Here is a 27,904-nt window from a genome sequence, read left to right on the forward strand (position 1 = left end):
CAATGCAATGTAGGTAATTTTGTATCCTTATTTTTCCCCAGTGGATTTTGTGCTCCTTGATGTCAATGCCCATATCTGCTTGGCATTTTATAAGCCCCAGCATTTGAAAACTAAAACTACGTAGATACACCAGGGCCCCTTTTTAGCTTACTCTCGCCCTTTGCAGCCCAAATGGCTCCACCTTGGAGCTAGTTCCCTATTCTTCTGCGCTGTCATCAAGATTTGGTCCCTGGAGCCCCTTGACTAACTTCATCTTAGTTGTGCTACATAGCCTCCTGTCAATCTTATGCTCACCACCCTAAGAATTCACCTCTGCTATGACAGCCACCTGCTGAGCTACTCAACTTCTAGGCCTGACAAATTGCTTCTTCCGGAGCCTCTTCTTAAAGCGACCCAACCCCTTTCCCTCCTGAACATTTAGAAACGCATTTTGAACCTAGCAGAGGTTCAAAGCCATTTCCCCTCAGAGATCGCCAGCAGAACCTAGTTAGCCAGGAGAGTGGAAATGGCACTGGATGCCCAGCCTGTACAGCCTCTCCCTCCTCCCCTGCAGTGCTCCAGGCTGTGCAGAGGATCAACAAAGCCATCCGGAGGGGAGTGGCAGCTGACACCGTGAAGGAGCTGATGTGCCCAGAAGCCCAGCTGCCTCCAGTGTACCCCTTTGCATCAGCTGTGTACCAGCAGGAGCTGGCAGTGCTCCAGCGGCAGCAGCAGGGGGTAAGCCCTAGAAATGAGGATCCAGCTCTTGGGTTCCCAAGGAGCTGGAGGGATCAGAGCAGTCAGTCCAGAGCACCCATGAGGGCACCCTTAGATTCTGGCAGGAGATTAGGGGTGGGAGGTGGGCTACCATCCTTGCCATCCTGAGTGTATTATAATAGCAAATACCTTTGAGAAAACACTGCTTTAAACACTCATTTAATCCTAAAAGAACCCTATGAGATAAGTATTATTATTTCCATTTTAGAGATGAGGAAACAGATACAGAAGTTAAGTAACTTGCCCAAAACAGCTGTGGCTGGCAGTGCTGGGAGTGCATGCAAAGCTGAATATACTTGAAGCCTATGTTTTTAACCACTCTGCTGTCCCACCTCCCCCTGTCCATACAGCTTCTCTGACGGTGAGGTGATAGGGCCCTCCTGTAGGGACTTCCCAGCCTGTTGGAGGAGTTAGAACACACCCGAGGGCCCAGGCAGAGACACAGGGAGGAGTAGATGATGTAAATGGGAGATGACTTCACACTAGGGAAATGGAAGGGGCAGAGCTCAGGCTAAGTCTGGGAAGCCTTCTTGGAAGAGAGGAGACTCAATAAAGAATCCTAACCATAGCAGGCATTTATAGAGCATCGACTCCAGGCACGACACTCAGGAAGCTCATGGTCTCAATGTATGAGACTATAGTACAAGGAAGCATAAAATAAGTCCTAAGAAGTAAAGCATAGCAACTAATGTGGACTTTAGAGCCAGAATGCTTGAGTTAAATTTCAGCTCTACTGCTTCCTAGCTACGTGACCTTGGGCAAACTATTTGCCTCCTCTGCCCCTCAATTCATATATAAGATGGGAACAATAATATATTAATTTCATAGGATTGTTGTAAGGATTAAATGAGTTAACATATGTGCTTAGAAGTGAGCGTGGCGTGAAATTTTTAGCTGCCATCATCATGATCATTATTATTATTGTTTGCAGCATTCTATTTGTAGAGGACAGGAAGGGTGCTCCAGACAGGGAACAGCACGAGCAGATATTTGAGAAGGATGAGAAGACTGGGCAGGGAAGGGGCCCTTGGGTGTGTAGCACAGCACTGAGGAGCCCACTTTGTCTTGTTCTCAGTGTGCCCAGGGCCTAGTGCAGTTCTTGGTGTGTGGTAGGGACCAGAAAGGAGCAGGTAGAACTCACTGGTTGAATGTGGGCTCTGGTATCCGGCAGTTAGCTTTAACTTATATTACTTGACTATGGGTTCATCTGTGAAATAGGGATACTTATCTATTACCTCTTTGGCTTGTTATGAAAATTAACTGATAATGTGCACAAAGTACTTATACATTGAGCACATAGTAAGCACTCTCAAGTATTAAGTATGATTAATTATTAGTGAATGGATTAGGCCATAGGTGTTTTGAGACAGAGACTCTGGGATGTGGGAGAGTCTTGGGGGCAGGATGGCAGGCAGATCCCCGAGGCCCTTCACCAGCCCACTAGGGAATCAGCCCTCCCTCTGTTGTAGGAGCTTGGCCAGGAGGAGCTCTTCGTGGCCGTGGAGATGCTCTCAGCCGTGGTCCTGATCAACCGAGCTCTGGAGGCCAGGGATGCCAGCAGCTTCTGGAGCAGTCTGGTGAACCCCGCCACAGGGCTGGCCGAGGTGGAAGGAGAGAATGCTCAACGGTGAGAAAGGTTAAGGTTTAGCTGCATGTTGAGAGAGGGGATGGGTGGGTGATGGAGGGAATGTAGTCAAGAGTCCAAGTTCTTGTGCTCGGAGACTAGCCTTCTGCATGATGCCCTGTTCTCCGGCACAGGCCAACCCTCTGAGTCTATTTGCAGTTCCCTGGCCTGTGTTTCTCCTGGGAGTTGGTGGGTTCACAGTCATTCCCCTTTCCTCCATTTATTTAATCTTTTATCACAAAGGTTTGAGTACCCACTCATGTGCCAGATACTTTTTTTTTTTTAATTAATTATTTATTTATCTAGTTGCACCGGGTCTTAGTTGTGGCTCGCAGGCTCCTTAGTTGCGGCACATATGCTCCTTAGTTGCGGCCAGCAGGCTCCTTAGTTGTGGCATGCAAGCTCTTAGTTGCAGCATGCATATGGGATCTAGTTCCCTGACCAGGGATTGAACCCAGTCCCCCTGCATTGGGAGCTCGGAGTCTTAACCACTGCTCCACCAGGTAAGTCCTGCCAGGTACTGTTCTAGGTGCTGGGAAACAACAGTGAACAAAACACAGTTCCCTGCTCTCTAACTTATGTGCTAGTACAGGGAGACAGACAAAAAACAAATATGTCAAATGATTAGAAGAGCTATGGTGATTAAAAATACAGGGCAAAGCAGATAAAGGGTGGGAACATGGTAAGGGCAGTTTGTCTCTGCTACATAGAATGGTTATGGAAGCCTTCTTTGGTAGGGGGGTCATTTGGAGTGAGACCTAAAAGGCATAAGTGATGGCCATGAGCTATCTGGGGCACAGACCCTGAAAAAGAAGTGTCTTTGATGTGTTCAAAGAACACCAGGAAGCCATGAGGCGGAGTGGAGGGAAGGAGGGAAAATAATGGGAGAAGAAGTTGCAGAGGCTGGACCATGTAGGCCTCTGGCTTTTACTCTGAGTGAGGAAGGAAGCCACAGTGGGGGGGTTTAAGTGAGGAGGGAGATGATCTGACCTACTTTTAACAGGATCACTCTGGCTGCTGTGCCGAGAATCGACTACCGGGTTAGAAGGGAAGAAGCAGGGAAACCTGTTAAATGTCTGTTGGAGTAACCTGGGCGAGAGTTGATGGAGGCTTGGTCTAGGGTGGTAGCAGTGGAGGTGGTGAAAAGGAGCCAGATTTTGGGTATATTCTGATAGCTGAACTGACAGGATTTGGTTATGTGGTGGATATGGGGTGTGAGAGAGACTGGAGACGGGTATGACTCCCAAGATTTTTGGCCTGAGAAGTTGGAGTAAACAATTACCAAGATGGGAAAGACTGTGGGAAACGCAGGTTGAATGGGGGGGATCGGGAGTTTAGATGTTTGCTGCTGGGCTTGCGGTGAATTTTGGCGTTCACGTGGAGATGCCGAGCAGGCAGCTGGCATTTATGAATGGGCTTTTGGTGTACTTTTTGGAGTCATTAGAATGTGGTGTTTCAAGCCATGAGATTAGGTGAGATCACTTAGGGTGTGAGCACGGAGAGAGAAGAGGCCTGAAGACTGAGTCTTGGGGTGCTCCGACATTTAGAAGTGAGGGAGGAACCACAGAGGAGACTTAGAAGGACAAGCTGTAAGGCGAGACGAGAACCAGGAGAATGTGACGTCCTGGAGGTCAAGTGAGGAAAGTAGTCCAGAAGTTTCTCCTGACCTCTGGCTAATGGTGCACATACTACCCCCCTCATTCTCACTCACCTGGCTACCAGGTACTTTGATACTCTGGTGAAGCTGCAACAGGTGCATGGAATGGATGGGGCCTTCCTGAGCTGGAATGATCTTCAGGCCACTGTGAGTCAGGTCAACGCCCAGGTCCAGGAAGAGACCAATCGTGAGTGGAGTCCAGGACTGGGGGAAGATGGCCCAATGCGGACAGCCCCATCCCTTAGCCATAAGCCTGGGCCCTCTGCCCACCTATATCTCTCTTTCCCAGAGATCCTTGCGGTCAGCCTCATCAATGAGGCTCTGGAACAGAACAACCCTGAAAAGACCCTCTCCTCCCTTCTGCTTCCTGCGGCTGGCCTGGACGATGTCAGCCTTCCTGTCGCCCCGCGGTACCATCTCCTCCTCGTGGCGGCCAAAAAGCAGAAGGCCCAGGTGAGGCTTGGGCTGGCTGGGTTGGTCACCAGAGCAGGAAGAATATCCCCTATGGGTAGAGCTGCGCCCAGTATGCACCCTGGGAAAGCCAGTCTGATGGACACTGTCCCTTCTGGGAATGCGAGGCAGCGGGGGTTCTGATCTGGCCATGGGGAAGAAGGGCAGAGTTCTAGTCGCCAGCACAGAGCAAATGGTGGGGGCCTTGTGTGTGGGAAGAGCACAGGTCTGGGAGCCAGAAAACCCAGACTGGATTCCCTGCTCTGACACTCAGTGACCATGTGACTTATAGCAATTCCCTAACATCCCTGAGCTCTCCTTACACATCTGTAAAATACCACATGCCCTGGTCCCTACTGGAATGAGGGTAAAAACCAAGTGAGTTGAAGAATGTGGCAGGGTTTAAAACCTGTAACATCCAGAGCAGGCGGCAGCGTAGAGAGTGGCTGAGGACAAGGACTCCTGCATCCTTGTCCAGGTTGCATCCAACTCCAGGTTGCAACCTGGCACCTGACCCTGCACGTGTTACTTACCCTCTCTGGGCCTCAGTTCCCTCACCTACAAGCTTGTGATAATAGTGAACTTGTCTCAGATTTATAGGGTTTAAGTGAGGTAATATGACAGGAGTACTAGCTAAGGCTGATGGAGTTCTAACTCTGTTCCTGAGCATTGTCTTATGTGCTTTGCAAGTTTCAGTTCATAAGAAAGTGCTTTAGAACGCTGCCTGGAACACAGTGCTCAATAAAATGTTAGTTTAGAACATTCACTCTATTAATGAGGAGAGCTGGGAGGGAGTAGAGCCTGGGATTGGGGTTGGCTAAAGCAAGGGAGGGAACAAGCCTTACAGCGTGGCAGGCACAGGCTCACTTGACCCGTGGTCACATGCAATCTTCCCACTGCCTTGTGCGGCAGAGGACCGTGGAGAGGCATGGGAAGGCGAGGGTGGAGGTCAGGGTCAGATGGGCCCAAGAAGTTGTGAGTTGAGGCGTAGGGGAATGGGGAGGAGGGGCAGGTAAGTGGGGCCTCCGGCGTGGGCTCTCCCTGGACATGGCTGAGGCACAAGGGCAGGGAAGTGAGCTGTTGAGAGGATGGCGGATGCTGAGGGTTTAAGAGGGTTCTGGGGGTGCTGTGGCCAAGCTGAGCTGATGCTTGGCCTGAAAGCAGGGTAGGAAAGAACCTTGTGAACCTGGCAGCAGTCCAAGGGAGCCATAAGGCCATGCCCACGCAGGGTAGGCAGAGGGGAGTGGAGACTGCTACCCTGTGGCTTCCAATGTGGGCCTGCAGTTTGGCTCCCCTAGGCAGCTGGGCTTGGGGAGACCAGCCTGGGCTCTCATCTTGTCCCGTCTCTCTCAATTTACCAGGTGACAGGGGATCCTGGAGCTGCGCTATGGCTGGAAGAGATCCGCCAGGAAGTGGTTAGAGCCAACCAGGACACAAACACAGCTCAGAGGAGTAAATGGGCGGGAGTGGGGGCAGGAGTAGAGGGGAGAGGGGTTGGGGGAGGCGAGGAGATGTGGGCTCAGCGGGAGCCTCCCCAGTCACCTCCTTCTCCATTTCAACCTCTTTGGGGAGGCAGGCCAGAATGAGAACAGGGCTGCTGCTTCGACCGTAGGATGGATTTCCTAGCAGTCAGCTGGGCAGGAAATCCTCAGGAGTCGAGGGCCCATAGTCCACCCACTGCCTCCTTCTGTGCCTTCCTGTGTACACTTTCCTCCTACAATGTGAGCATGTGAAACCACATGGGGGTCAAAAACCCATCCCGTTTTCTACTGGTAGCTTGAGTCTGGGTTCCAGCAATCATCTCTGGTTAGAGAATGTTTAGTCTTGAAGTTGGCGAAGAGGGGTTGGCTTTGAGGAAAACTAGGCAAGGTCAGTACAAATAGACACTGGTGTTATTTCTGGTGTGGGGTGCTGATGGTGTTAGTTTTCAGTGTCTGGAGTCCATCTGTCCATCTGTCTGTCTATGAGTGACTGGAAGGCAGGAGCTGCATCAACTCCCCCCACTTCTTGGACTTTATTCTTCTCCTAAAAGACTGTCTTGAGGTTCTCTGACCATATCCTGCCCTGGATCTTCTGTACAAGCTGACTTTCCTTTTACCAAGCCCCAGCCCAGCCCTACACAGCCTTCCTCCAGGAAGCCTTCCTTGATTGCTAGCTTTTCCTCCAAGCACAGCTGCATGCTGCTTTTCATCTGTGTCCATCCTGGGATGTCCTTGTCCCTTCCATCAGGCAGAGTGGTTTTGTGTCCTTCTTCTCTGGATCCCTTCCCAACAGACAGGACAGGGTCTCTGGGAGGGGCTCGGAAAGATTGACCACTTCCTCCCGATGCCCCTATTAGTGGCTCTTGGTGTGGCCGCCATCAATCAGGCCATCAAGGAGGGCAAGGCAGCCCAGACAGAACGGGTGTTAAGAAACCCCTCCGTGGGCCTCCGAGGGGTGGTTCCTGACTGTGCTGACGGCTACCAGCAAGTCCTGGAAGATGCCATGGCAAAGAAGCGGCGCCCAGGTAGTGGCCTTACCATGCCCCTCCCTTCTCTGCATGCCTCAGCCACCTCTAGCCTCCTCTGAGCCTTCTCTGCTTACTTGGTTTCTGCTTAGGGGATACAGCGCTCTGGGTTCAACATGATATGAAGGATGGTACCGCCTACTACTTCCATCTGCAGACCTTCCAGGGGACCTGGGAGCGACCCTCCGGCTGCCGCCTCCACACCTCCCACCTGACTCGGGAGGAGATCCAGGTTGGCGGGCCCCTGCAAAGAAGGGGGCTCATGGATGGGAAGTTTCCTGCGGGAGAGGGTCCCACCCACCAGGACACCAAAGGCTCTCTCTCCTACTTCCGCAGTTGGCCGTCACCAAGATCACCGCTGCCCACGACCGCCAACAGCTCTGGAAGGCCAATGTGGGCTTCATTATCCGGCTCCAGGCCCGCCTCCGCGGCTTCCTTGTTCGGCAGAAGTTTGCTGAACGTTCCCACTTTCTGAGGACCTGGCTCCCAGCAGTCATCAAAATCCAGGTAGCAGGCTCTGGCCATCTGAGGCTTCAGGGCCTGGACAGACCTGAGCTTCAGGGTTTTCTCCCTACTTACTTCTTGCTGAGTGGAGTTGGGATGATCTTTTGGCCTCTGAACAGGAGTGATTAAGAGCGTGGATTCTGGAGCCCAGACTACTTGGGTTTGAATCCCCGTTCCACCAGGTTAGCTGCATGACGTCAACAAGTTATTTACTCTCTCCCAGTTTCCTCATCTGAAAACGAGGAATCTGGAAATTGTAGCACCCACCTTATAGGGCTGTTCTGAGGTAATATGTAAAGTACATCTAAACAGTACCTGGCAGATAGGCAAGAACATGGTATAAATGCTAGTTACTGTCATCACCATCACCCTCCAGAGGGTGTGAGAGCTGCTTTTTAGCTCCTCCAGGGGGAGAGTAGAAGATCTGGTGAGGCATCAGGGTATAGACACCAGGAGGACTTCCTGCCTAGAAAAGGAGTAGTGAAGAGGTGGTGGTGGTTAAACAGAAAAGGAGTGGAATCCCTTATGGAAAGAACTCTACCTTTTCTCTGCAGCCAGCCTTTCCATTTTTATTCTCCCAACCTGTGGATGGTCCAGTGTGGCCTCTGAGACCAACCCCCAAGTAACTGGGGCACGAGGCCAACTGGGAAGATAGGCCTCGGGCCCAGGCACTTTACAAGCCAGGAACAGTGGGAGCTGAGCAAACAGAGACCTCCTCAGGCAGATGTGACCTGGAGGGCCTCGTGGCAATGTTGGCAGTGTAAAAGAGATTTTATTTAATGAACACCTCCAAATGCCCAGTATCTGAGAAGGATGCCACTTGGCACTGGGCAAGGGTGAGAGATGGGTGTGAGAGACACAGGTGAGTGATCACATCTCTCCCATCGCAGGAACTGGAATACAGTGGATGTGAGATATTGTGATAGTAGGGACGCAGAGATAATACCAGAGAACCCCAAGGGAGACAGAAGCACAGACTGAGACTGGCCAATGGCCCTTGATTATGATCTGGGACATGTGGTGGTCATTGAGAACTCAGGCTTTGGAGTCAGAGGCTGCAGTTTGCCTCTTGGTCCTACTACTTCTGGGCACCTTACTTAAGCCTCTCCAGCATTCAGTTTCCTCATCCATAATGGTGGTACTCGCCTCATGTTGATTGTGAGGGTAAAGTAGGAAAATTACATGTAGCACTTAGTGCAGTACGTACTCTATTGGTGGGAGCCATTGCGAGATGTAAATTTCGGGGCATTGATCCCAGAATTCAAAACAGAACCTTAATAATCAGCATTTAGTGGTCTAAATCATAGGAATTCCTCCCTCCTGAGCACAGCCGGGCATCTCACAGCAACTCTAAGGAGCAGAAGAGCCACACCAGCAGTGGGAGAGGGCACAACGTCCGAAGGCGAGTTTGCTACTGAGCCTGGATGTGTGCCAGCTCTGGCCTGGGTCCTGGGAGACAGAGAAAGGGAGAGGGGTCCCAGAGCCCCAGGCTACCTGCTCTCCAGCTAGCGGGTGTGAGACTCATAAACAAAGCAGCTTAGGTGTGCTGAGGCTTTAATCTCTCCTGAGAGGTCTGACCCTGGCCAGGACCCCAGTCAGGGTCCTGAATTCTGACCAATCCAGATTTGGAGGCCTTCTCTTTAAGGAGCAGCCATGTGGGGGTGGGTAGGTGGTAAGAGCAGAGAGGAGACCCCTCAGCCTTTCCCCACAGCAACTGACAATATGTCAGGCAGTACCTGGAGTAGGAGGGAAAAGAGTGCTGAGGAAACGCACAGACTTGGGGCTTCCTGGCCTCTAGACTCCAAGATGGACAGCTGGTATCATGGGGCCAAGCTGTCTCTTTTATATCCTTTCCCAACAGAAGGACAGTGTAAGTCTTAGGGGAAAGCCTGGCCAAGAGAGCTGGCTTTAGAAGGGGCTGGGAGGGCCAGTTGTCTGAAAGGGGATGCCCTTAATGCACCAAGCCATGGCAATGTCAGCGGCAGAGTTCTCCGGGGCCTGAGCTCTCAGGAGATGTTTAATGTGTTCCCTAAAAGACAGGATTTCAGTGGGTAGAGACAGGGCTGGGGTGAGGGTGGGCATAGACAAAGGTTCAGGGGCAGAAGATCATAAGGCATGTTTAGGAGAAAGTGAAATGTCTGAGGTGGTTAAAATCCTTAAGGAAGTAGGGATTGGTAGACAGATAGGAGTGTGGGGTCAGATGGTTGAGAACTTCTGGAAACTATGGGGCTGGAAGAAACATGGTCTAAGTGGTACTTTAGGAAAATTAATCTCACACAAGCTTGGGGTGAAAGGGAAGAGGCTCCTAGGAAGGAGACCAAAACAGAAGGGAGCCATGAGATTTGTGTCTTAGGAACCGAAGGGGATGTGATTTATGGAGGAGATGGTCATTTAGACCCTTTGCAGCAGACTAGCAGTGGGGAGGGGCATCAGCCTGACAGCTGAATTACTGGGGGCCTTAGAGGGAAGATTTGCTGAGAGCTGGGATTCAGAGCTGAATGGTAGAGTTGTAAAGAGAAGGGTGAGTTATGAGAGCATGAATGACCTGCTGCCCAGATGGCCATTGGCAGAGATGGTGGGCACACAGCTCTGTGCCTGCATACACTTTCCACCTGTGCCACCATGTGCCTCTCCAGACCATGGAGTGTGTGACAGTGTGGTAGTCTTTATGTGGGTGGATGAGTATGTTGGGGGGTTATGGTACATGCTGTGGTGAAGCTGGTGAGTAGAGGTATGCTTTATTAAGATCTTTTACGCTTGTATCTTAACAGCTGCTTCTATGAGGAGGTGTTGCTTAGCATGAGTGTGTATGTTTGATTGCATGGTGCAAGCGTGAGTGTGGGGGGGGGGGGACCAGGGAGTGTGGCAGAGGGTATGATTGGCTACATGCAGACATTTGGTCTTCCCCATGAAGTTGGAAGTTCTTTGAGAACAGGGCCAGTTTCCCCTTCCTTCCCCCTCTACTTTCCTGCCTCCCCCCACCCCCTGCCCCTTCCCTGGAGATCCCAGGACGAGGCTTTTCCCACAGGCTTCTCAGGCCAACAGGGACCAGCTGTGGTTACCGCTTTTTCCCTTCTCATCTCAGGCTCATTGGCGGGGTTACAGACAGCGGAAGATTTACCTGGAAAGGTTGCAGTATTTAAAAGCAAACACGAATGCTATAATCAAGGTAGCTATCATGATTGGGTGGGTTCCTGTCTTTCTTGAAGGACTCTCTGAGAACAGTTTTTAGTCCCCTCACCTATGACCTCTAGAGATGGCTGGATTGGCCTGGAGAGCCGGCCCTGACCCTGGAGCTCTGAGGCAGTGTGTCTCTGCCCCCAGATCCAGGCTTGGGCCCGGATGTGGGCAGCTCGGAGGCGATACCGGAGGCGTCTGGGCTACTTCCAGAAGAATGTGAGTGTCATCCCACTCCCCCTGTCCCCATATCCAACCTTTATCCATGAGACCAGAGCACAGGCAGCCGGCAACCCTTTTCCCATCTGTGTTCCTGGCAGGTTAACTCCATCGTGAAGATCCAGGCATTTTTCCGAGCCAGGAAAGCCCGGGATGACTACAGGATGTTAGGTAAACTGCCTGGGTTCCCTCCTCTGTCTGTGCAAGTGTCTGTCTTTGCGAGTTTCCTGGCTTTCAGCAGTTAGCAAGGTAGAAAGTCACACGACCCCACAGCTCACAAACTGGGACCTTAGAAAAGTTGTCTGGCCTTCTTAAGCCTTTTTCTCTCACCAACAGCTGATGTTCCCAACCTTGAGCATGCCTCAGGACCCAGGGTGGGTGGAGGAATGAGGAGATGTGCTCCTGCCTTTGCAGATACCCCGGTTTGATGGGAGGGATAGGAAGGGAGGTCCAGATATCCCTCCTGGGGTCCCATAGTGGGTAAGGGGAAGGTACAAGTTGTCTGTGCAGGAATGTGGAACAGAGGTGGTAACAAAAGCCCCCTGCCCCACCCCAGTAAGAGATAGCCTCATCACAGGAAAAGCCCCTCTAACAAGGTTCTGTCTGTACCTCTGTACCAGTCTTAGATTATCTTCCTGTTGCTACCACACAAGCAAAAAAAAAAAAAAAAAGAAATTAAGAAAGAAAAGGACCTTTCTCCTCTCCCTAGAGTTCCAGCCTTCCCCAACTTTGCCCTCTTCCCTGACCCATGATTCCTCCACTTGCCGCCCTCTGTGGCCCAACACACAGGAAGCCAGGCGAGGTACCTGGGGTCCTCTCTGCAGTGCTAGGAAACCTGAGGAGGAGCTCTTGAGGGAGCTCCATCTTCGTGCCCCATGGTTCCCAGTAGTTGGGCATACATCTAAAGCCTTAAAGAGGTCCTTCTAGGCTGCTCTTGGCTCCTGTTCTTAAAGCCCAGAAACCCAGCCTTGGAGGTCCCCCTCCTTTCGGTGAAGTGGACTAGCGGTCTATCTCCAGGTTTGCCTCCAGCCCGTGGGTTTCCGAAGAGGTAGGCCCCTTTTCTTCCTGGGCCTGAGGCCACACCTGTGGGCTTCAAGGTTGAGTACACTGTTCAGGAATCATCTCCTTTACCTCCTTAGTCCATCTTCCCACCCTGTCCTGCCGGCAGGGGTACCATCTGCCCCTATCTAGCCACAGACACTCGGTCCATCTACTTCCGGGCAGCTGGCTGCTTTTCCCTCCTTACCTCTCCCCAGCCTGGCCCTTTCTGTTTTTTCTCTTGCTGTTGCATTAATACCACTACCCTGACCATCCTTGATCTCTTTTTCTTCTCTTTAGTTTATAGTTTTTCTGGAAGAACTTGTTTTTCCCAGGTCTGTCTCCCAATTTCATTAGCCCCAGCTCCACTCAGGGCACTGCCACTTACTAGCCGTGTGGCCTTAGGCAAGTTACTAAACTTCTTTATTGCCTCCATTTTCTCATTTATAAAATGGAGATAATGATCAGGTATGGTTGTTGTGAGGATTAAATGAGTTAAGGTGCTATATCGTTGAATCCAAGATGCCATCAGCTGTCTTCCATTGGTTCATCCATTCTTCACTCCTCAAAGATCTGTCTTCCACACAGTAGCCAGCGTGATCCATTAAACCTCGTGATCTTGTCACTCTCCTTGAAACCTGTCAGGGACACCCCATTGCCCTGGGGATAAAGTCCAGTCTCCTAAGCACAGCTTCCCAAACTCTCTGATCCAACCTCTCCCTGCACCTCTGACCTCACTGACCTCCAGCCCCGTCCCTCAGCACCTGCACCCTCCACACTGTGTTACAGGCATGATGGACTTCTAGCACTTCCTAAAACAGCCAAGTGCACTCCCTCTCACCTCCTTTTCACAGACATCAGGTTGGGTCTCACCTCCTCCAGGAAGCCTTTCTTCACTCCGCAGGTAGCCTTTGGTGGCCGGCTTTCACTTTCCCAAAGGTCCCCATGCTTGCCCCTCTCAGAGCACTAACCACACTGTAGTGAATTGTGGTTTATTTGTCTGCTTCCCTTACTGGACTGCCTTTAAGGACCAGGCCTGGTTTTGTTTATCCTCCAAACCTGACTCGTTCATTTCTTACTAGCTGTGTAACCTAGGGCAGGTTACTTACCCTTTCTGTGCCGGAGTGATTTCCTCAGTAAGTTACAGTGTGCTGACCTCACAGGGTTGTTTTAAGTATGTTAAAGCACTTAGAACAGTTTCTGTTCCATAGTGAACATTATATGTCTTAGTTGATATTTTGTTGTTATTCCCTGTAGCTTAGCTCACAGGCTTCTCTTTGCTCAAATATCATTCCAAAAGAGATTCAAGGAGAATCCATCTAACTCTGACCTCCCTATATTATAAAACCCATTGAACGTTCCTTCTATCTGTGCTCCCCCGACGCAGACACTCCTGACAGAGGAGGGTTGTGTGAGGGTCAGGCAGGGCTGAGTGGAGGCTGATAGGTGGAAGTGAACTTGGAATGAAGGATGAGTAGGTTGGCCCAGCAGGAGTGGGGAGTAAATCAGAATAGGGGAGCCTAAACGGATCATCAGAGGATGCTAGGGCTCTGACTTTGGTGTGGGAGGTCACCGAGATAGGCCCAGGTTGGGGGTGAATCCAGGCAGGGGAAGGACAGCTCTTGTGTCATCCCTAGTTATAAGATAAGGAGCTCGGGGACAGGACTGGCTGGGAGGCTGCCCACTGCCCTCCAACTGCAGACAGAACTAATTAGAAAAGGGCTGGGGTTGGGGACCTGCTAGCCTCAAGCAGAAAGGACACTGAGGGAGGGATTACTGGGGAAGGGGGCTGGAGAGGAAGCCTCTAGTGAAGGCACGTCTAATCCTGGTGCCTCTTCCCTTCCTGCCAGTCCACGTGCCCCATCCCCCTCTCAGCGTGGTACGCAGATTTGTCCACCTCTTGAATCAAAGCCACCAGGACTTCTTGGCTGAGGCAGAGCTGCTGAAGCTCCAGGAAGAGGTGGTCAGGAAGATCCGGTCCAATCAGCAGCTGGAGCAAGACCTCAATCTCATGGACATCAAGATTGGCCTGCTGGTGAAGAATCGGATCACCCTGCAGGTGAGGGGCCCACTGGCCCACCCTTCTCCCAAATCTAGCTGCCTCTGGAGAGGTGATGCTGGCCATTCTCTGGTTGCTAATCAGATATTTTTTAAATGTCTGGATTTTATCACATGGCTCAGGTCCTTGTGCAGTGGTCCTCTACCCTTCTAGTAATTTGTTGGGGCACATGATATAGCAGGAAGAACACCGGACATAAAATTGGAATGGCTGGCTCTGCTGATTCCTAGCGATGGGACTGCGGGCTGGTCTTTTAACCTCTAGGTCTGTTTCCTCATTAGTAAAGTGGGAATAATGAGAGTGCCTACCTCACCAGGCCAAAAGTAAAAATAGATATGAAAGCTCCTTAAACTGTAAATTACCATACAAATATACAGTGACGGGGTGGAAGTGATATAGTGATATCTCCACCTCAAATCTGTACAACAGTCTAATAAGAAATAATAGCAGAAACGAATAGACATGGTGCCTCAGTCTGGTAACCCACTTCTCTCTGGGGACTCACCCTGTGACAGCAGAGGTGCCAGATGGAGTCTTGGGGCAGTAGGAGGCCCTTTCTCACCCTAGAACTGTTTATCTCCCTTGGCTCATTCCTTGAATACCTTGAACAGCAGAAAGCCCTGGCTCTTCAAGGCACTGATTCTAGACCATATGTTCTGTGCTCTGTGCTGGCCTGGGTCGGTTGTATCACCCGCTCCCCGCCCCTGCAGGAAGTGGTCTCCCACTGCAAGAAGCTGACCAAGAAGAATAAGGAACAGCTGTCAGATATGATGGTTCTGGACAAGCAGAAGGGATTAAAGTCGCTGAGCAAAGAGAAACGGCAGAAACTAGAAGCTTACCAACACCTCTTCTACCTGCTCCAGGTGAGCAGAGGACTTTGGAAGGAGATATCTCCACTACCTCCTGAGGGTCTGGGACCTTGAGGCCTTCGTGTCTGTGCCTTTACCTGCAAGTAAGGTGTTCTTTCCCACAGTCCTAATGCCTTGTACCCAGGGAAGGAAACTACCTCTGTTCATTTGTCTGGAATGTTCCCAGTACCCCCCAGAAAGTGTGACAGTGTTCTCTATTCCAAGTTCCAATCAGCAAAACCTTTCTTTATCTGATCACTAGTCCTCAAGGTGCATTATCAGCTATTCTTATCTCCCCCATTGCTACAGACTCAACCCATCTACCTGGCCAAGCTGATCTTTCAGATGCCGCAGAACAAAACCACCAAGTTCATGGAATCAGTGATTTTCAGTCTATACAACTATGCCTCCAACCGCCGAGAGGCCTATCTCCTGCTCCAGCTGTTCAAGACAGCACTCCAGGAGGAAATCAAGTAGGTTTTCCAGATGCAAAGGAATGGGAAGAGAATGGGTGAAGAGATGCCACTATTGGCTCCTTCATAAGGTGACAATTTATTGAGGTTTGAAGGTAGAAATGGAATCAGAAGACCTCTTTTCTCTGCCTCCTATGGAGACAAGCCATCTCCTGGGACAGCATGCAGGGAGGACATGCGCTGACATGTTAGCACAAAGGCCGAGACAGAATGTTAGCACAAAGGCCGAGACAGAGATAACAAGACATTCCTTAGCAGGAGGGATACCAGAGCAGGCTTTAAAGAGCCAAAAATCTCAAAAGGAAAAGCAGCTATTTTACACAGAGGCAGGAGACCAGCTTCAATTGCCTCTTGACCCATAGGTCGAAGGTGGAGCAGCCCCAGGACATGGTGACAGGCAACCCAACGGTGGTGAGGCTGGTGGTGAGATTCTATCGTAACGGGCGGGGGCAAAGTGCCCTGCGGGAGATCCTGGGCAAGGTGATCCAGGATGTGCTGGAGGACAAGATGCTCAGCATCCACACAGACCCTGTCCACCTCTACAAGAGCTGGATCAACCAGACCGAGGCCCAGACAGGGCAGCGCAGGTGAGCCGACGGGCAGAAGGAGAGCTCTCTTTGATCAGCTCAGTCTTGGGCCTCACTGGGGAAGCTTGAGCGTGCTTTGAAGGTGGCATATAAATGAGCATGCTGATTTATGCAAATATGACACCAGCCCTATAGGATGAAATATGGTAGCCTTTAGACCCCCTCTGGTAATTAACATGGAACTGCTGTAAATGACACCAGACCTGGTGCGCTTAACATAGAATGAGCACAGATGAATATGCAAATGTGTTTAATTGCCATGTCAGTGCTTGCAAATGATATGTCAGATTTACTGGGAGCTGGGATATGGACTCCTTATTGATAGGGGTATAGCTGAATATTCAAATTTATAGATGAATAGGCAAATGAGATAGGGGGAGAAATAAGTTGGCCTTATAGATTGGAGGCATTAACTCAGGTGCATAGGTACTAGGGAAATGGAGCCGCTGAGGAGAGTAGGCAGTGCTGGTGGCTTCTCTGGGTGGCACGCGGGCGTATAGTTTGGGGGTGGCCCAGCCTTCCCCACCACCACAACTACCAAAGGTATGCAGGGTGGCCCTGGTCTCCTCTGGTTCCCCTTAGGATCTTTCCACAGACTCCAGGTCCTCCATTTCCTCCTACACTCTTCCACCTCCCCCTGGGTGCTCCATCTCTTTCTTCTTCCACCCACATCAGTCTAGTCCTCTCCGAGTCCTTTCTCTTATTCTGGCCTAATCCCCTTAAGCATATGCTGGGCTGCCCTCAGCGTGTATGTATGAGATCTTGTTGTTAGATGAATTTAGGGGGTAGAGCCTTAGGGAGGGGAGGCCATGGGAGGGGCTTCTGGCTGATAACTTGTCTCTCTCTGCCCATAGCCACCTCCCCTATGACATCACCCCAGAGCAGGCCTTGAGCCACCCCGAGGTCCAGAGACGACTGGACATCTCCCTCCGCAACCTCCTTGCCATGACCGATAAATTCCTTGCAGCCATCATCTCATCTGCGGACCAAATTCCGTATGTGCAACAGCCACACACCAGCCTAGGCACAGGATCTCAAGAGGGCCAGGCCACGATGGGGAGAGCAGAGCAATACTGAAGGATGGAAGCAGGAAGGGAAACTGGTCTCGAGGTGCTCAAGGGCTTCAGGAGATGGGTGGAGAATGCCCAAAGCCCCGGCTAGAGACTTGCGCTGGAATACAGCACGCAGGTCTGTGTGGGCAGTCAGGACATCGCTGGGCCGGAGAAGGGAACCTCAAGTGATTATGGGGACATATTATCGTCTGAGTGTAAGTGGTGGACAATCTAAAACTCTTCAGTCCACAAAGTCAAAAATAAGAAAACTTCAAACCAGTAAACACTTGATAAAAGTCCTTTCCTTTCTTAAAATTTAGTCAATAATTATTTTTTGGAAAACAGATGATTGAAAACGGTGAGAAGGTGGGCCTCATCTAGATCATCATCACTCAGCCACCCAGCCTTTCTGGTGCTCAGTAGTGCGCGGGGCAAGGTGGGGATGCTGCAGAGGGGAGCCCACAGAGTTCAGTACCCTGCTCTCCAAACCTGGAGGACTGGATTAAGGATTTAAAATTAGGATTCAGAAAAGGTTGTCCTAGGACTAATAAAGGAAAGTACACAGTGAGCTGTAAACTTCTGTCCCTGACACCCTAGGAGGTGGAAATAGCTTTTAAAGGTATTTAATTAAATTTGTAGGTGGCACACCCATAATAGGAATAATAATTAAGTCTAGCATGTTCGAATAGCACTACCGTTACTTTCACAGATGTAATTTCACTTGATCCTCATAAAAACCCTATGAGATAGAGAGGGCAAGAATGAACATTCCCATTTTCCAGATGAGGGAACAAACTTATAAGTGGAGCAAAACAGCCTAAGCTGACATCTCTGGTTAGTGGTGGAATCAGGACTGGATGCTTCTACTCCAGTTCATTGTGCTCCTCGGCCCCTGCCTCTAGCCCAGACCAGGCCCTTCACAGGTGCTCTATGATAACAGCCTCAGAGCCTCCCAGGCTGTCCTGGGATGGGATTCTGGCTGTGGGTGTCAGACACCTAAGGTACAGGCTAAAGGTGCCTCTGTGGGGAGCGCGGGATGAATACTGGGATCTGGGGTGTTTCCCAGGGGAGACTAAAGGGGACCAAAGAAGAGGCTCTCAGGCCAGGTTGGAGGCTGCGTGAGAGCTTAGTGGCTGACTGGGCCCTGGTCCTCGGTGCTGACATAAGGGCAGGAGGGAGGGACAAGGCCCAGAGATGTTTGGAGGAAGGCAGCAGGGAGCTGGCTGTGGATAGGGGAGGGCCAGTGCTTGAGCTCACCTCTCGGGTGGCTGAGCCCGGGGAAGGAGAAGCAGGCACTCAGGCCCACACTCTGGGGTGGGTGGGTAGGGCCATAGCACACCTATTGCTTTGCCCCCAGGTATGGGATGCGATATGTGGCCAAGGTCCTGAAGACAACTCTGGCAGAGAAGTTCCCCGACGCCACAGAGAATGAGGTCTATAAGGCAAGTGTTGTCTCCCATCCCCCACCTCTTGCGCTCTCCTTTGCCCCGATGGTGCCTGTGAACCCCCAGACTGACGCAAAAGGACAGAAAACCCTATGCTGTAAAAATCCAAGAAGGAAAATATTCTCCACCCTGTCAATCGAGCCTGGCTCACCAGCAGGGCTCAGGTAGCAGAAGGAAAGACACCCAGGACGTGAGTTAACAGTGGCCAACCCTGGACTTGTCAGATCTGGGTTCCAGTCCCAGCTATTGCTCAAGTTTGCTGTGTGACCTTGAGCAAGTTCCCGGCCTGCTCTGGGTCTGTTTACTCTTCTGTACCATAACGGGGTTGACGCAGGTGGTCCTTCCAGCCAGGTGAGCTGGGAGAGCGGGGCTGGGGCTGTGGAGGCGGGCCCCAGGTGCTTCTACGATCCTGTGCCCGCAGGTCGTAGGGAATCTCCTGTACTACCGCTTCCTGAACCCGGCTGTAGTGGCCCCTGACGCCTTCGACATTGTGGCCATGGCAGCAGGCGGCGCCCTGGCCACCCCCCAGCGCCACGCCCTGGGGGCTGTGGCTCAACTCCTGCAGCATGCTGCAGCTGGCAAGGCCTTCTCCAGGGAGAGCCAGCACCTGCGGGTCTTGAACGACTATCTGGAGGAGACACACCTCAAGTTCAGGTCTTGGGTCCTGGCATCCTATTCCTCCTGTCCCCTCCTCCTTTTCCCATCTTCTTTCACGTACCACTTCCCCTCTCAACTCCATGAGGAGGAGAGGCATAGAGGGGAAGAGTATAGTTAGTGGGTTGGAGGATAGATTGTTGGAAGGACTCCCCAGTGGAGAGAAAAGAGGACTGTTGAAGGAAGTTGGCTTGAGGGGACCACCGGGAGAGAAGGTAGAGCAGCACAGAAGGGCCGGAGTCGAGACTGGAGAGTCACAGTTGGCTTGAGCGGTCACTGGAGAGGGCCGGCGGAAGGCTGATGGGAACAGAAATGTGGCGGGTGCCAGCCCGCCCCACCCTCTCACATGATCTTCCTCTGGAGGTAGGAGGTTCATCTGCCGAGCCTGCCACGTGCCAGAGCCAGAAGAGCGCTTTGCGATGGATGAGTACTCAGACATGGTGGCTGTGGCCAAACCTGTGGTGTACATCACCGTGGGGGAGCTGGTCAACACGCACAGGGTGAGAGGCGGCAACCTGGGGGCGCTGAGTAGGTGGTCTGGCCCTGGAAGGCCTGGTTCAAACTCTGCATCTCTTTTTCTCCCTCCATCCTATAGCTGTTGCTAGAACACCAGGACTGGATCGCCCCTGATCACCGCGACCCCCTGCACGAGCTCCTGGAGGACCTTGGGGAGCTGCCCACCGTCCCTGACCTCATTGGTACGTGCCATCCTTGACAGCTGGGGCGGGCGGCGGGGGCGGGCAGTCAGGTGAGCAGGGCGTGGGAACGTGCCCCCTCGAGTTTTTGTTCAGTCGGGGACGTGTGCCAGGAGGCTGGTTACACGCTCTCCCTCTCTCCCTCTGGTCCTGGGATGGACAGACTGATATGGAGAAGGTGGACAGACAGTAGGGGACCCCGTACCGTCATGTAAATGGCCAGTTCAATCATGCGAGAGAGCCGTGGAGGGATAGGGCCTGTCTTGGGTCTTAAAACGTGTCTCTGATGAGGGAGGATTTCAGGAGCTGTGGAATGAAAGGAAGCTGGCTTACAGGCGTGGAAGGGCAGGGTGGAGGTGGTGACAGATGGGAGACAGCCAGGAGCTCCAGGCTTGGGGAGGCACAGCCCCAGTAATGCAAGGGTGAGCTCTGTGGGTGACAGCCCTTCCGCTGGTGCTCAGGGCTGAGGGTACAGGGTGGTTCCGCAGGGCAGTGTGGGAAAGCTTCCTGGAAGAGGGGCTCATGGAGCAGTGTATTTATTTACCATGGCCCCATCTGTGCGTAAGTGTGCTAGTCTCTCTCCTTCCTCACCTGCCTCAGGGGAGAACGTAGCTGCGGATGGGAACGTGGATCTGAGCAAGCTAGAAGTGTCACTGACACTGACCAACAAGTTTGAAGGGCTGGAGACAGATGCTGACGACACCAATGCCCGGAGCCTGCTTCTGAGGTGGGCGAGCAGCCTCGGCCCCCTGAGCCTCCCCAGGCCAGTAAGATGGCTACTGTGGAGTGGCCATCCCAGCTTCTTCCTGGGCTCTCTCATCCTTCACAGAGTTCTCCCTGAAGCCGATTGGCCTTCCCCTTGCTGCGGTCTCAGCTGTTTCCCTTCTGGCGGCCTCAGCTTTTTGCGCTGTCTTGTGGCTGAAGGCAAAGGAATAGTTAGGACACTGGCAGCACGCTTGTTTGCGTATTGTTGTGCTGTTTACCAAATGCTTTCTTACACGTCATTTAGCCTAAGGGACAAATGGTGAGGTAGATCATGGTTTCCCTGCCTTCCAGTGGAGGAAAGAGACTTGGGTTAAGTGACTTGCCTAAAGTCCCACAGCCGGTCGGTGGGGGGACTCGTGTTCTAATTCCCTGTCCTTACGAGTGATGGTCAGGAGATGGGCATGGAGCTTTTCAACCCCAGTTCTGCAAAAGCGAGGGAGGGCCCCCAGCAGGGCTGGGCTGGTCATCCAGGCAGAAGAGGAGCCAGGTCGCCACTTTGATCCCCCTGCCAGCAAGGCAGTCCCTCTGCTCACCCATTCACCTGGTAAACCAGTGAGCAGGGTGTTCAGCTCTGTCCTGCCATCAAAGCCCTTACAGTGGGGCGAGGCTAGGGATGGGTACACGTCAGAGAGCCGCCAAGAGGGAGGTGGGTGTCAGGTGCGTGAGAGCTCAGAGGGACACCTAGGTAGAAAAGGTCTCACAGAGGAGGAAGTGTGTCCTTCAGCCAAAGGACTCAAAGGAAGACCATGTGTGGGAGGCATTGTAGGCAGAGGACACAGAGGTGTAAGAGAGCACAGTGTGTTCGGAACCATGGTAGTTCTGTATCACAGACCCATCACCCCACCTCCTAGGTCTTCGTCCTGGTTATGTTCTCCTCACAACACCTACCCCCATCGCACCCTCTCTCCTTACCACCCAAGCATCCCTGGCAGCCATGATGCGGGGCAAGGTCCGCTTACTCTCAGCTCCCTAGCCAGCCCCACGTCCAGACCCTCCCCCTGTCCCTCACCTCTCCCCCCTCGCTCCCCTCCTGCAGCACCAAGCAGATGCTGGCTGACATCATGCAGTTCCACTCTGGGGATTCCCTCAAGGAGACCCTGTCCCTGTCGGCCTCCAGAGAGCAGGTGAGCGGCAGGCTGGCCCACAGGTACTGTCTCGTTCGCCCCCCACCAGCATGGCTGATGCCTTTCCCGGGCAGACAGCTGTGCTCACCAGTAATGTGAGCTCTGGGGGGCCGAGGCCTCTGCCCTTGACCCCCAGAGACCCTCAGGCTGCAGAGTGCCAAGACTCCACCTCCCTCCCTACTCCCCATTGAAATAAGAGTGAGCCCTGCAGGGACCCCAGCCCCTGCTGTCAGTGCTAGGAGTTGCTGGGGGTGCAGAGAGGCAGTCTGGGCAGGCTCCCTTGAAGAGCACCGAAGGGCTGGTGCTCAGCGTGGGGAGTGGGCTGCTTGAGGGCCTGGAGGCAGGAGAAGGTGCTGAGTGGTGGGTGGCCAGGGGCAAGTTGGGCCAGCTGGAGTACAGACTCAGCCAGGGGCTTCCCAGAGAACAGGTGGGGACAACCAGTAGAGGCCTGTCCCAAAACGCAGGACAGAAGGAGGGAGAGAACCCCAGATACCCTGGAGCCATCACAAAGCTCCGTCGTTGGGAAGTCGCAGCCAGTGTCTACCGGAATCCTTTATGCTGTACTCCTAGTGGGTCCCCCGTGGCCACTCCTCCTCTCAGGTGACCCACGAGGCCCTTCAGCACCTGCGAGGCCGCACACTGTGATGTTCTTCACGAGCCACCTCACCCCGCCCTCCCCCTCTGGACCATGGCCTGGGGGCAGAATGGTAGGGCCTGCTAGACCCTCAGCATCTCTGCCCCCAGGAGGCAGCCCACAAGCGGCTGATGTGCCGACGCCAGGCCTGTGAAGCCCAGACCCCAGTGTCGCTGCGACGACACCGCTCGCTGACAGCTCCCTCCCTCCTGCCGCTGGCAGAGAAGCAACAGCGTGTCCTGCGGAACCTGCGCCGACTCGAGGGCCTGGCTTTGGTCAGCGCCAGCGACGGCTACCAGGGGCTGGTAGACGAACTGGCCAAGGTAACGGCCTGGGCCTGGAGGGAGCGGAAGGGCGAGAAAGAGAGAGAGAGAGAGGGAGTGAGAGTGTGTGTGTGTGTGTGTGTGTGTGTGTGCACACGCATGTCCATAGTGCTGGCACCTCAAGGGCAGGCCTCTCCCTGGTGAGTGCCTACCCAAAATTGTCACCAGCCAGGGGAAGGCCAAGCAATCTCCAAGGGTCCTTTTTGAAGGAAAGGTCTCAAAATTCGTCAGGGAAGGGAGTATTCTTGAAACTCTCTTTCACTACAAAACAAGGAGCCGTGGAACAGTTACTCCTCAATGCGGGAGAGGCCCTGGAAACGTCCTTCAAGGGTTTGGGATAGGGTCCTTGAGATTGCCCTCCTCCTAGGGAAAACAACCTTGAAATCTTCCTCTTCCTGCTCTTCCTAAAGATCCTTACAGTGAGTTGTTCTCGGGCCTGAATCAGACCCTGAGGCTCTCCTGCCAGGAAGGGTCAACTCACCCCTCCCCTGGTGCCCCCAACCCCAGGACATCCGCAACCAGCGCAGGCACCGGCAGCGGCGGAAGGCAGAGCTGGTGAAGCTCCAGGCCACGTTCCAGGCCCTGAGCACTAAGGCCACCTTTTATGAGGAGCAGGGCGACTACTACAGCCAGTACATCCGGGCCTGCCTGGACCACCTGGCCCCCAGCTCCAAGTAGGTGCTCCCTTCCTACACTTTGAAGCTTACCTGTGACCACTCCTCCTGCCCATGTCGACCTTTGCCCCACTCTTTCCCAGCTTTGATAGGGACATCTCACCCCAGAACAGCATGGTCCCTTCCTGACTCTGGTCTTTTGAGTTTCACTCGCAAAGTCTCGGGTTCAAGTGCAGCCCCCTCCTCTGTCTTCCACCAGTGAGAAGTCTTCCTCGGGTCTAATTTCCTTCCTACCGGCCACAGAGAGAACTAGTGTCTTTGGTGTTGAAGGGTTTGTTAGATGAATTCTCTGGGGCCTTTTCTTCCTCAGGAGTTCTGGGAAAGGGAAGAAGCAGCCATCTCTCCATTACACTGCTGCCCAGCTCCTGGAGAAGGGTGTCTTGGTGGAAATTGAAGATCTTCCCACCTCTCAGTATGTGTCTTTGGAGGGCAGAATGTCAGACCTCCCCCATGTCCTAACCTGGGGTGGGGCTCTGGGCTGGGCACCAGGTGGGAGGGAAGGAGATGCATGGTCCCTGCCCTGAAGGAGCTGCTAGAACAATGGGGAAGACATGACATTTCCAGACAGAGTTAAGGGCAGTGGGTGTGGTCTGGCACAGTTCTAGACACCCCAAGGCAGAAGATGCTGGGAAAGTGTCCTGGAGGAGAGAACAGTTGATTAGGGCTGGGCAGAGAGAAGAGCTGAGGTGTAAGCAGAGATAAAAGTGGGAGGAGAAAGAGAGTGATAGCGGGGAAGCCTGGCTCTGGGTGACTCACAGCACTGCCTGGGATGAGCAGCAGTGGGTGGAAGAGTGCGGCTGTGGCCCTGGAAAGAGGCAGTGGGTCCCTGTTTTGAATGCTGTTCTTGATAGCTTCAGAAATGTGATCTTTGACATCACCCCTGGAGATGAGGCAGGAAAGTTCGAAGTAAATGCCAAGTTCCTGGGTGTGGACATGGAGCGATTTCAGCTTCACTATCAGGTGAGAGGACACTCCCATGAGCCCTCAAGACACCCGATGGTCTTTCGGTGCTAGCCTAAAGATGGCAGCCTCGCCTGGCTTCCCTGGGCCGCGGATGACATCAGCTCTGTTCCCCACCCAATCCATATCGTCTATTCCTGAAGAGAAGGGTGATGGTCTGTGTAGCCCAAGCCTCTCTGTCCCCGTGCCCTGACACAGACCCCACTGCCAAGCATCAGGAGAGTGGAGTGGGCTGGTGATGTCAGAGCAGGATTAATATTTGAAGCCCTATCACATGTCAGGGACTTTACACATTACCTCATTTAATCCTCTCCGAAACTCTCAAGCATTATCCCTATTTTATAGGCTCTGAGACTAAAAGGTTAAGAAGCTGGCCTAAGTCATAAGCCAGTGTTCAGGGAAGCAGTGATTTTTAAATCCAAATCTTTTTGCTCTGCTGTTTTGTCTTTTAAATGATTTCAAGCCCTGGCTCTGCTTGAATTGACCTTTGGTCAAGTCACTGTACTTGTCTCTTGGCCTCGGTTTCCTCATCTGTGAAGGGGTTTTCAATGCCCACTTCAGTGGCCAGTGCCACTGGATGACTGTGTAAGGCTCCAAGATGTTAGTGTTTTATAGACAAGCTGTATGGTCCACCGTGAGAAACCCTCAAACTTGCTTCCCTGCCCCTTCCCTCCCTCCTAGGACCTCCTGCAGCTCCAATACGAGGGTGTGGCTGTCATGAAACTCTTCAACAAGGCCAAGGTCAACGTCAACCTTCTCATCTTCCTCCTCAACAAGAAATTCTTGCGGAAGTGACAGAGGCAGTGGGTGCTACCCAAGCCTTTCTTACCTCGCTGGATGCTTTTCTTAACACTAATGCACTATTCCACTTCCCTGCAGACACCCAGAGCTCAGGACTGGGCAGGGCTCGAGGAGTCTCACCCTTTCCCCAGCGGGGAGGAGTTTGTCTACCTGGGCACAGGCAGGGACTCTAATTGGCTCAAGCGAACCCTGTCTCTGAGTCTGGCTGTGTGGCTTTGAAGTCCCAGAACCCGACGGTTTTCCAGCCGGATGGTAGGGAATGAACCTAGGGCCTGCCCTTTGACCTGAGAAAGCTATTGCTCTTGCGTCTGCTGCTGCCCTCCCAATACCGTGAGCGCTGCCCCAGCGGCCTGATTTCCTGCTGCCTCCCTTCCCTTTGCAGACCCCAAAGCCAGGGGGTCCCTGTCCCCACTCCCACTTCATCAGCAGTGTGTGTTCCTGCCCTGCTGAAGCCCAGGCCACTCTGTGACGCCTCACACCCTCCAGCCCATCACCCTCACACCGGGTGGACAGCGCTCGTGAATGCCCATGTGGCATTGTGACACAGTTGCCGTCCAAGGCGGCCTAGGCAAGATGACCCTCCGTTAACCTCAAATCTCATTCCCTTGTTTACAGTCTGTTTTACATGCGGGTCACTAGGGTATTTATTCTCTCCTACCCCTATACTCTGTGCAGCCTTAATCATGGCTTTCTTTCTTTTTGAGCTCAGAGAAAGAGTTCCCATTTCCCTGTTCAAACTAATATTCATGCCAATCTTTTATACCTTGTATATAAAGTCACCTTGGATCACTCGTGTTTAAGATCTCATTACTTCAGCTTCATACGGTACAAAGAGCAGTCTTCCCCTTTTCTCTCTCACCCTCAGGATTCTTGCATCTTAGAGCTGACTCTTCCAGGCAGTTTCCATAGATCTGCCGTCTTGTCTCAGCCACTGTCTCTCTCTTGTCCCCACATCTACCCAGCTTCCTGTCCCTGTGGCCCTTCTGATTTCATTTTAATAAAAGCAGCTGTTACCCCCACATCTGTTGTTAACCCCTTATTTCACTTCCTGCGCAGGCCTCCAAGTTCTGGGACAGATGTTCCCTGGTGAGCCGGGGAGTCCTTCCTGCAGCCTCCCCCAGCCTCCTGCCTGCCTCGGCTGTGGGCCCACTCTGCCTGCCTGAGCTCATCAATGCTTAATGAGATGTGGCGTTTATTCCTCTCTTCCCTCCCCCAGGGGACAGAGAGTAGGAAGAAATGCTTAGGTTTTGATTCTGCTTTTATCAGCCACTCTGAAGACTAAAGCCAAGAGGAGGAGAAACCAGTCCAGCTTCTACTTCATCCGTTTTGCACACATTTGCTGCAAATTCTTTTCCTGAGCCTTGGGTGATGACACCAAAGGTGCTTGAGCCACAGCTCCTTAGTATCGTGGGTTCTACACTATGATCAAAATCCCATGTCCATGAGGAAAGCCGCCCTCCTTTCCTCCCAGGTTTCAGGAAGCACGGAGGGGAGTCTGGAGGAGGGGACAGTCTATACAGACATCCGTCCTGACATCAGAACTCCCAAGCAGCTCCTACTGGGCGGGTGCACACAAGTTTGCCCAGTGCAGCCCATCTCCCTGCACTCCGTTCCATTCTGTCACTCAGGATCTGTCTTGCTGTCACATTCAATCTCAGTCACATCCTCTCCCCCCCCTTAACATGTCACAGCAAAAACTTCAAGTACCGCCTCGCTCTGGGTGACAGTGACACGTACCAGTGGATCCACGTTTCTACACATGATCAGTCATCATTAAAAGTCTCACACTCACCAAATGGCTCCAACACTATCCCACTGTGATGCCCCCCCACAGTCACACGATCTCAGCCGCAGGCACCACGTGTAGAAAAGTCACAACAGCTACCGTCATTGCTGGGATATGTACACACACTTGTTCCTCACAACTCCACAAAGGTAAAAGCAGCCACCATTCTTGTTTAACAGATGAAACTGTGATTCAGGGGATTGGATAACCACCCAATGCTACACAGCTGGTAAGGGGCAAAAAGTCTCTAAACTCCGGCCCATCTGCTCAGATTATATTCCCTTGCATTTTTCTCTTCTCTGAAGCATTTCCACTTCCTTCACCCCACAGTCTCACGCCACTCTCTTCTTCCAGGCTCACCCGACCCGACCCTAGTGATGGTCCCTGATGAGCTTCAGTTCATCAAGTCTTCTCCTAACTGTTGATGCCCAATCTGAGATACAGACGCTTAGCTCCAATGGTTGGGGCTATACACCAGTGCAACCTCCTCGGAGGACAATTTGGCAACATCAGAAATACAAGTGCAGGGTGCCAGGACAATGCAATGGGGGGAAGAGTAGTCTTTTCAACCAATGGTGCTGGGACAACTGGATATCCACATACAAAAGAATGAGGTTGGACCCCTACCTCACACCATAAACAAAAATTAAAACATCATAAACCTAGACATAAGAGCTAAAACTATAAAACTCTTAGAAGAAACACATATAAATTTCCATGACTTTGGATTAAGCAATGGTTTCTTTAGACACTGAAAGCACAAGCCACAAAAGAAAAAGTATCGATCGATAAATTGAACTTCATCAAAATTCAAAACTTGTGCTTCAAAGGACACTTTCAAGAAAATAAAAAGACAACCCACAAAAATGGGAGAAGATATTTTCAAACCATATATCTGACAAGGGATTTATATCTACAATGTATAAAGAACTCTTATGGGGCTTCCCTGGTGGCACAGTGGTTAAGAATCCTCCTGCCAGTGCAGGGGACGCGGGTTCGAGCCCTGGTCCGGGAAGATCCCACATGCCGCGGAGCAACTAAGCCCGCGAGCCACAACTACTGAAGCCCGCACGCCTAGAGCCCATGTTCTGCA

The 27,904-nt window shown here is 52.3% G+C and overlaps 1 protein-coding gene across 1 annotated transcript in view; it reads left to right on the forward strand.

The window, feature by feature from the left end:
• Positions 1-25,120, forward strand: part of IQGAP3 (IQ motif containing GTPase activating protein 3) — a 39,173-nt gene extending 14,053 nt beyond the window's left edge. The window contains exons 12-38 of the mRNA XM_029229074.1: positions 554-717; positions 2,226-2,383; positions 4,103-4,224; positions 4,327-4,490; positions 5,849-5,939; positions 6,826-6,993; positions 7,086-7,225; positions 7,330-7,500; positions 10,583-10,666; positions 10,822-10,893; positions 10,995-11,064; positions 13,782-13,990; positions 14,701-14,853; positions 15,148-15,311; positions 15,674-15,898; positions 16,753-16,893; positions 18,308-18,392; positions 18,817-19,049; positions 19,417-19,549; positions 19,645-19,747; positions 20,345-20,471; positions 21,546-21,633; positions 22,378-22,590; positions 23,098-23,264; positions 23,575-23,676; positions 24,116-24,224; positions 24,906-25,120. Of these exons, the coding sequence (XP_029084907.1) occupies positions 554-717; positions 2,226-2,383; positions 4,103-4,224; positions 4,327-4,490; positions 5,849-5,939; positions 6,826-6,993; positions 7,086-7,225; positions 7,330-7,500; positions 10,583-10,666; positions 10,822-10,893; positions 10,995-11,064; positions 13,782-13,990; positions 14,701-14,853; positions 15,148-15,311; positions 15,674-15,898; positions 16,753-16,893; positions 18,308-18,392; positions 18,817-19,049; positions 19,417-19,549; positions 19,645-19,747; positions 20,345-20,471; positions 21,546-21,633; positions 22,378-22,590; positions 23,098-23,264; positions 23,575-23,676; positions 24,116-24,224; positions 24,906-25,019 (3,770 nt within the window). The 3' untranslated portion in view covers positions 25,020-25,120. The remainder of the gene's footprint in view (positions 1-553; positions 718-2,225; positions 2,384-4,102; positions 4,225-4,326; positions 4,491-5,848; positions 5,940-6,825; positions 6,994-7,085; positions 7,226-7,329; positions 7,501-10,582; positions 10,667-10,821; positions 10,894-10,994; positions 11,065-13,781; positions 13,991-14,700; positions 14,854-15,147; positions 15,312-15,673; positions 15,899-16,752; positions 16,894-18,307; positions 18,393-18,816; positions 19,050-19,416; positions 19,550-19,644; positions 19,748-20,344; positions 20,472-21,545; positions 21,634-22,377; positions 22,591-23,097; positions 23,265-23,574; positions 23,677-24,115; positions 24,225-24,905) is intronic.
• The last annotated feature ends 2,784 nt before the right edge of the window (positions 25,121-27,904 follow it).

The sequence above is a fragment of the Monodon monoceros genome, unplaced genomic scaffold (assembly GCF_005190385.1).
Source record: "Monodon monoceros isolate NGI ecotype Baffin Bay Population unplaced genomic scaffold, NGI_Narwhal_1 Super_Scaffold_18, whole genome shotgun sequence".
Classification (NCBI taxonomy): domain Eukaryota; kingdom Metazoa; phylum Chordata; class Mammalia; order Artiodactyla; family Monodontidae; genus Monodon; species Monodon monoceros.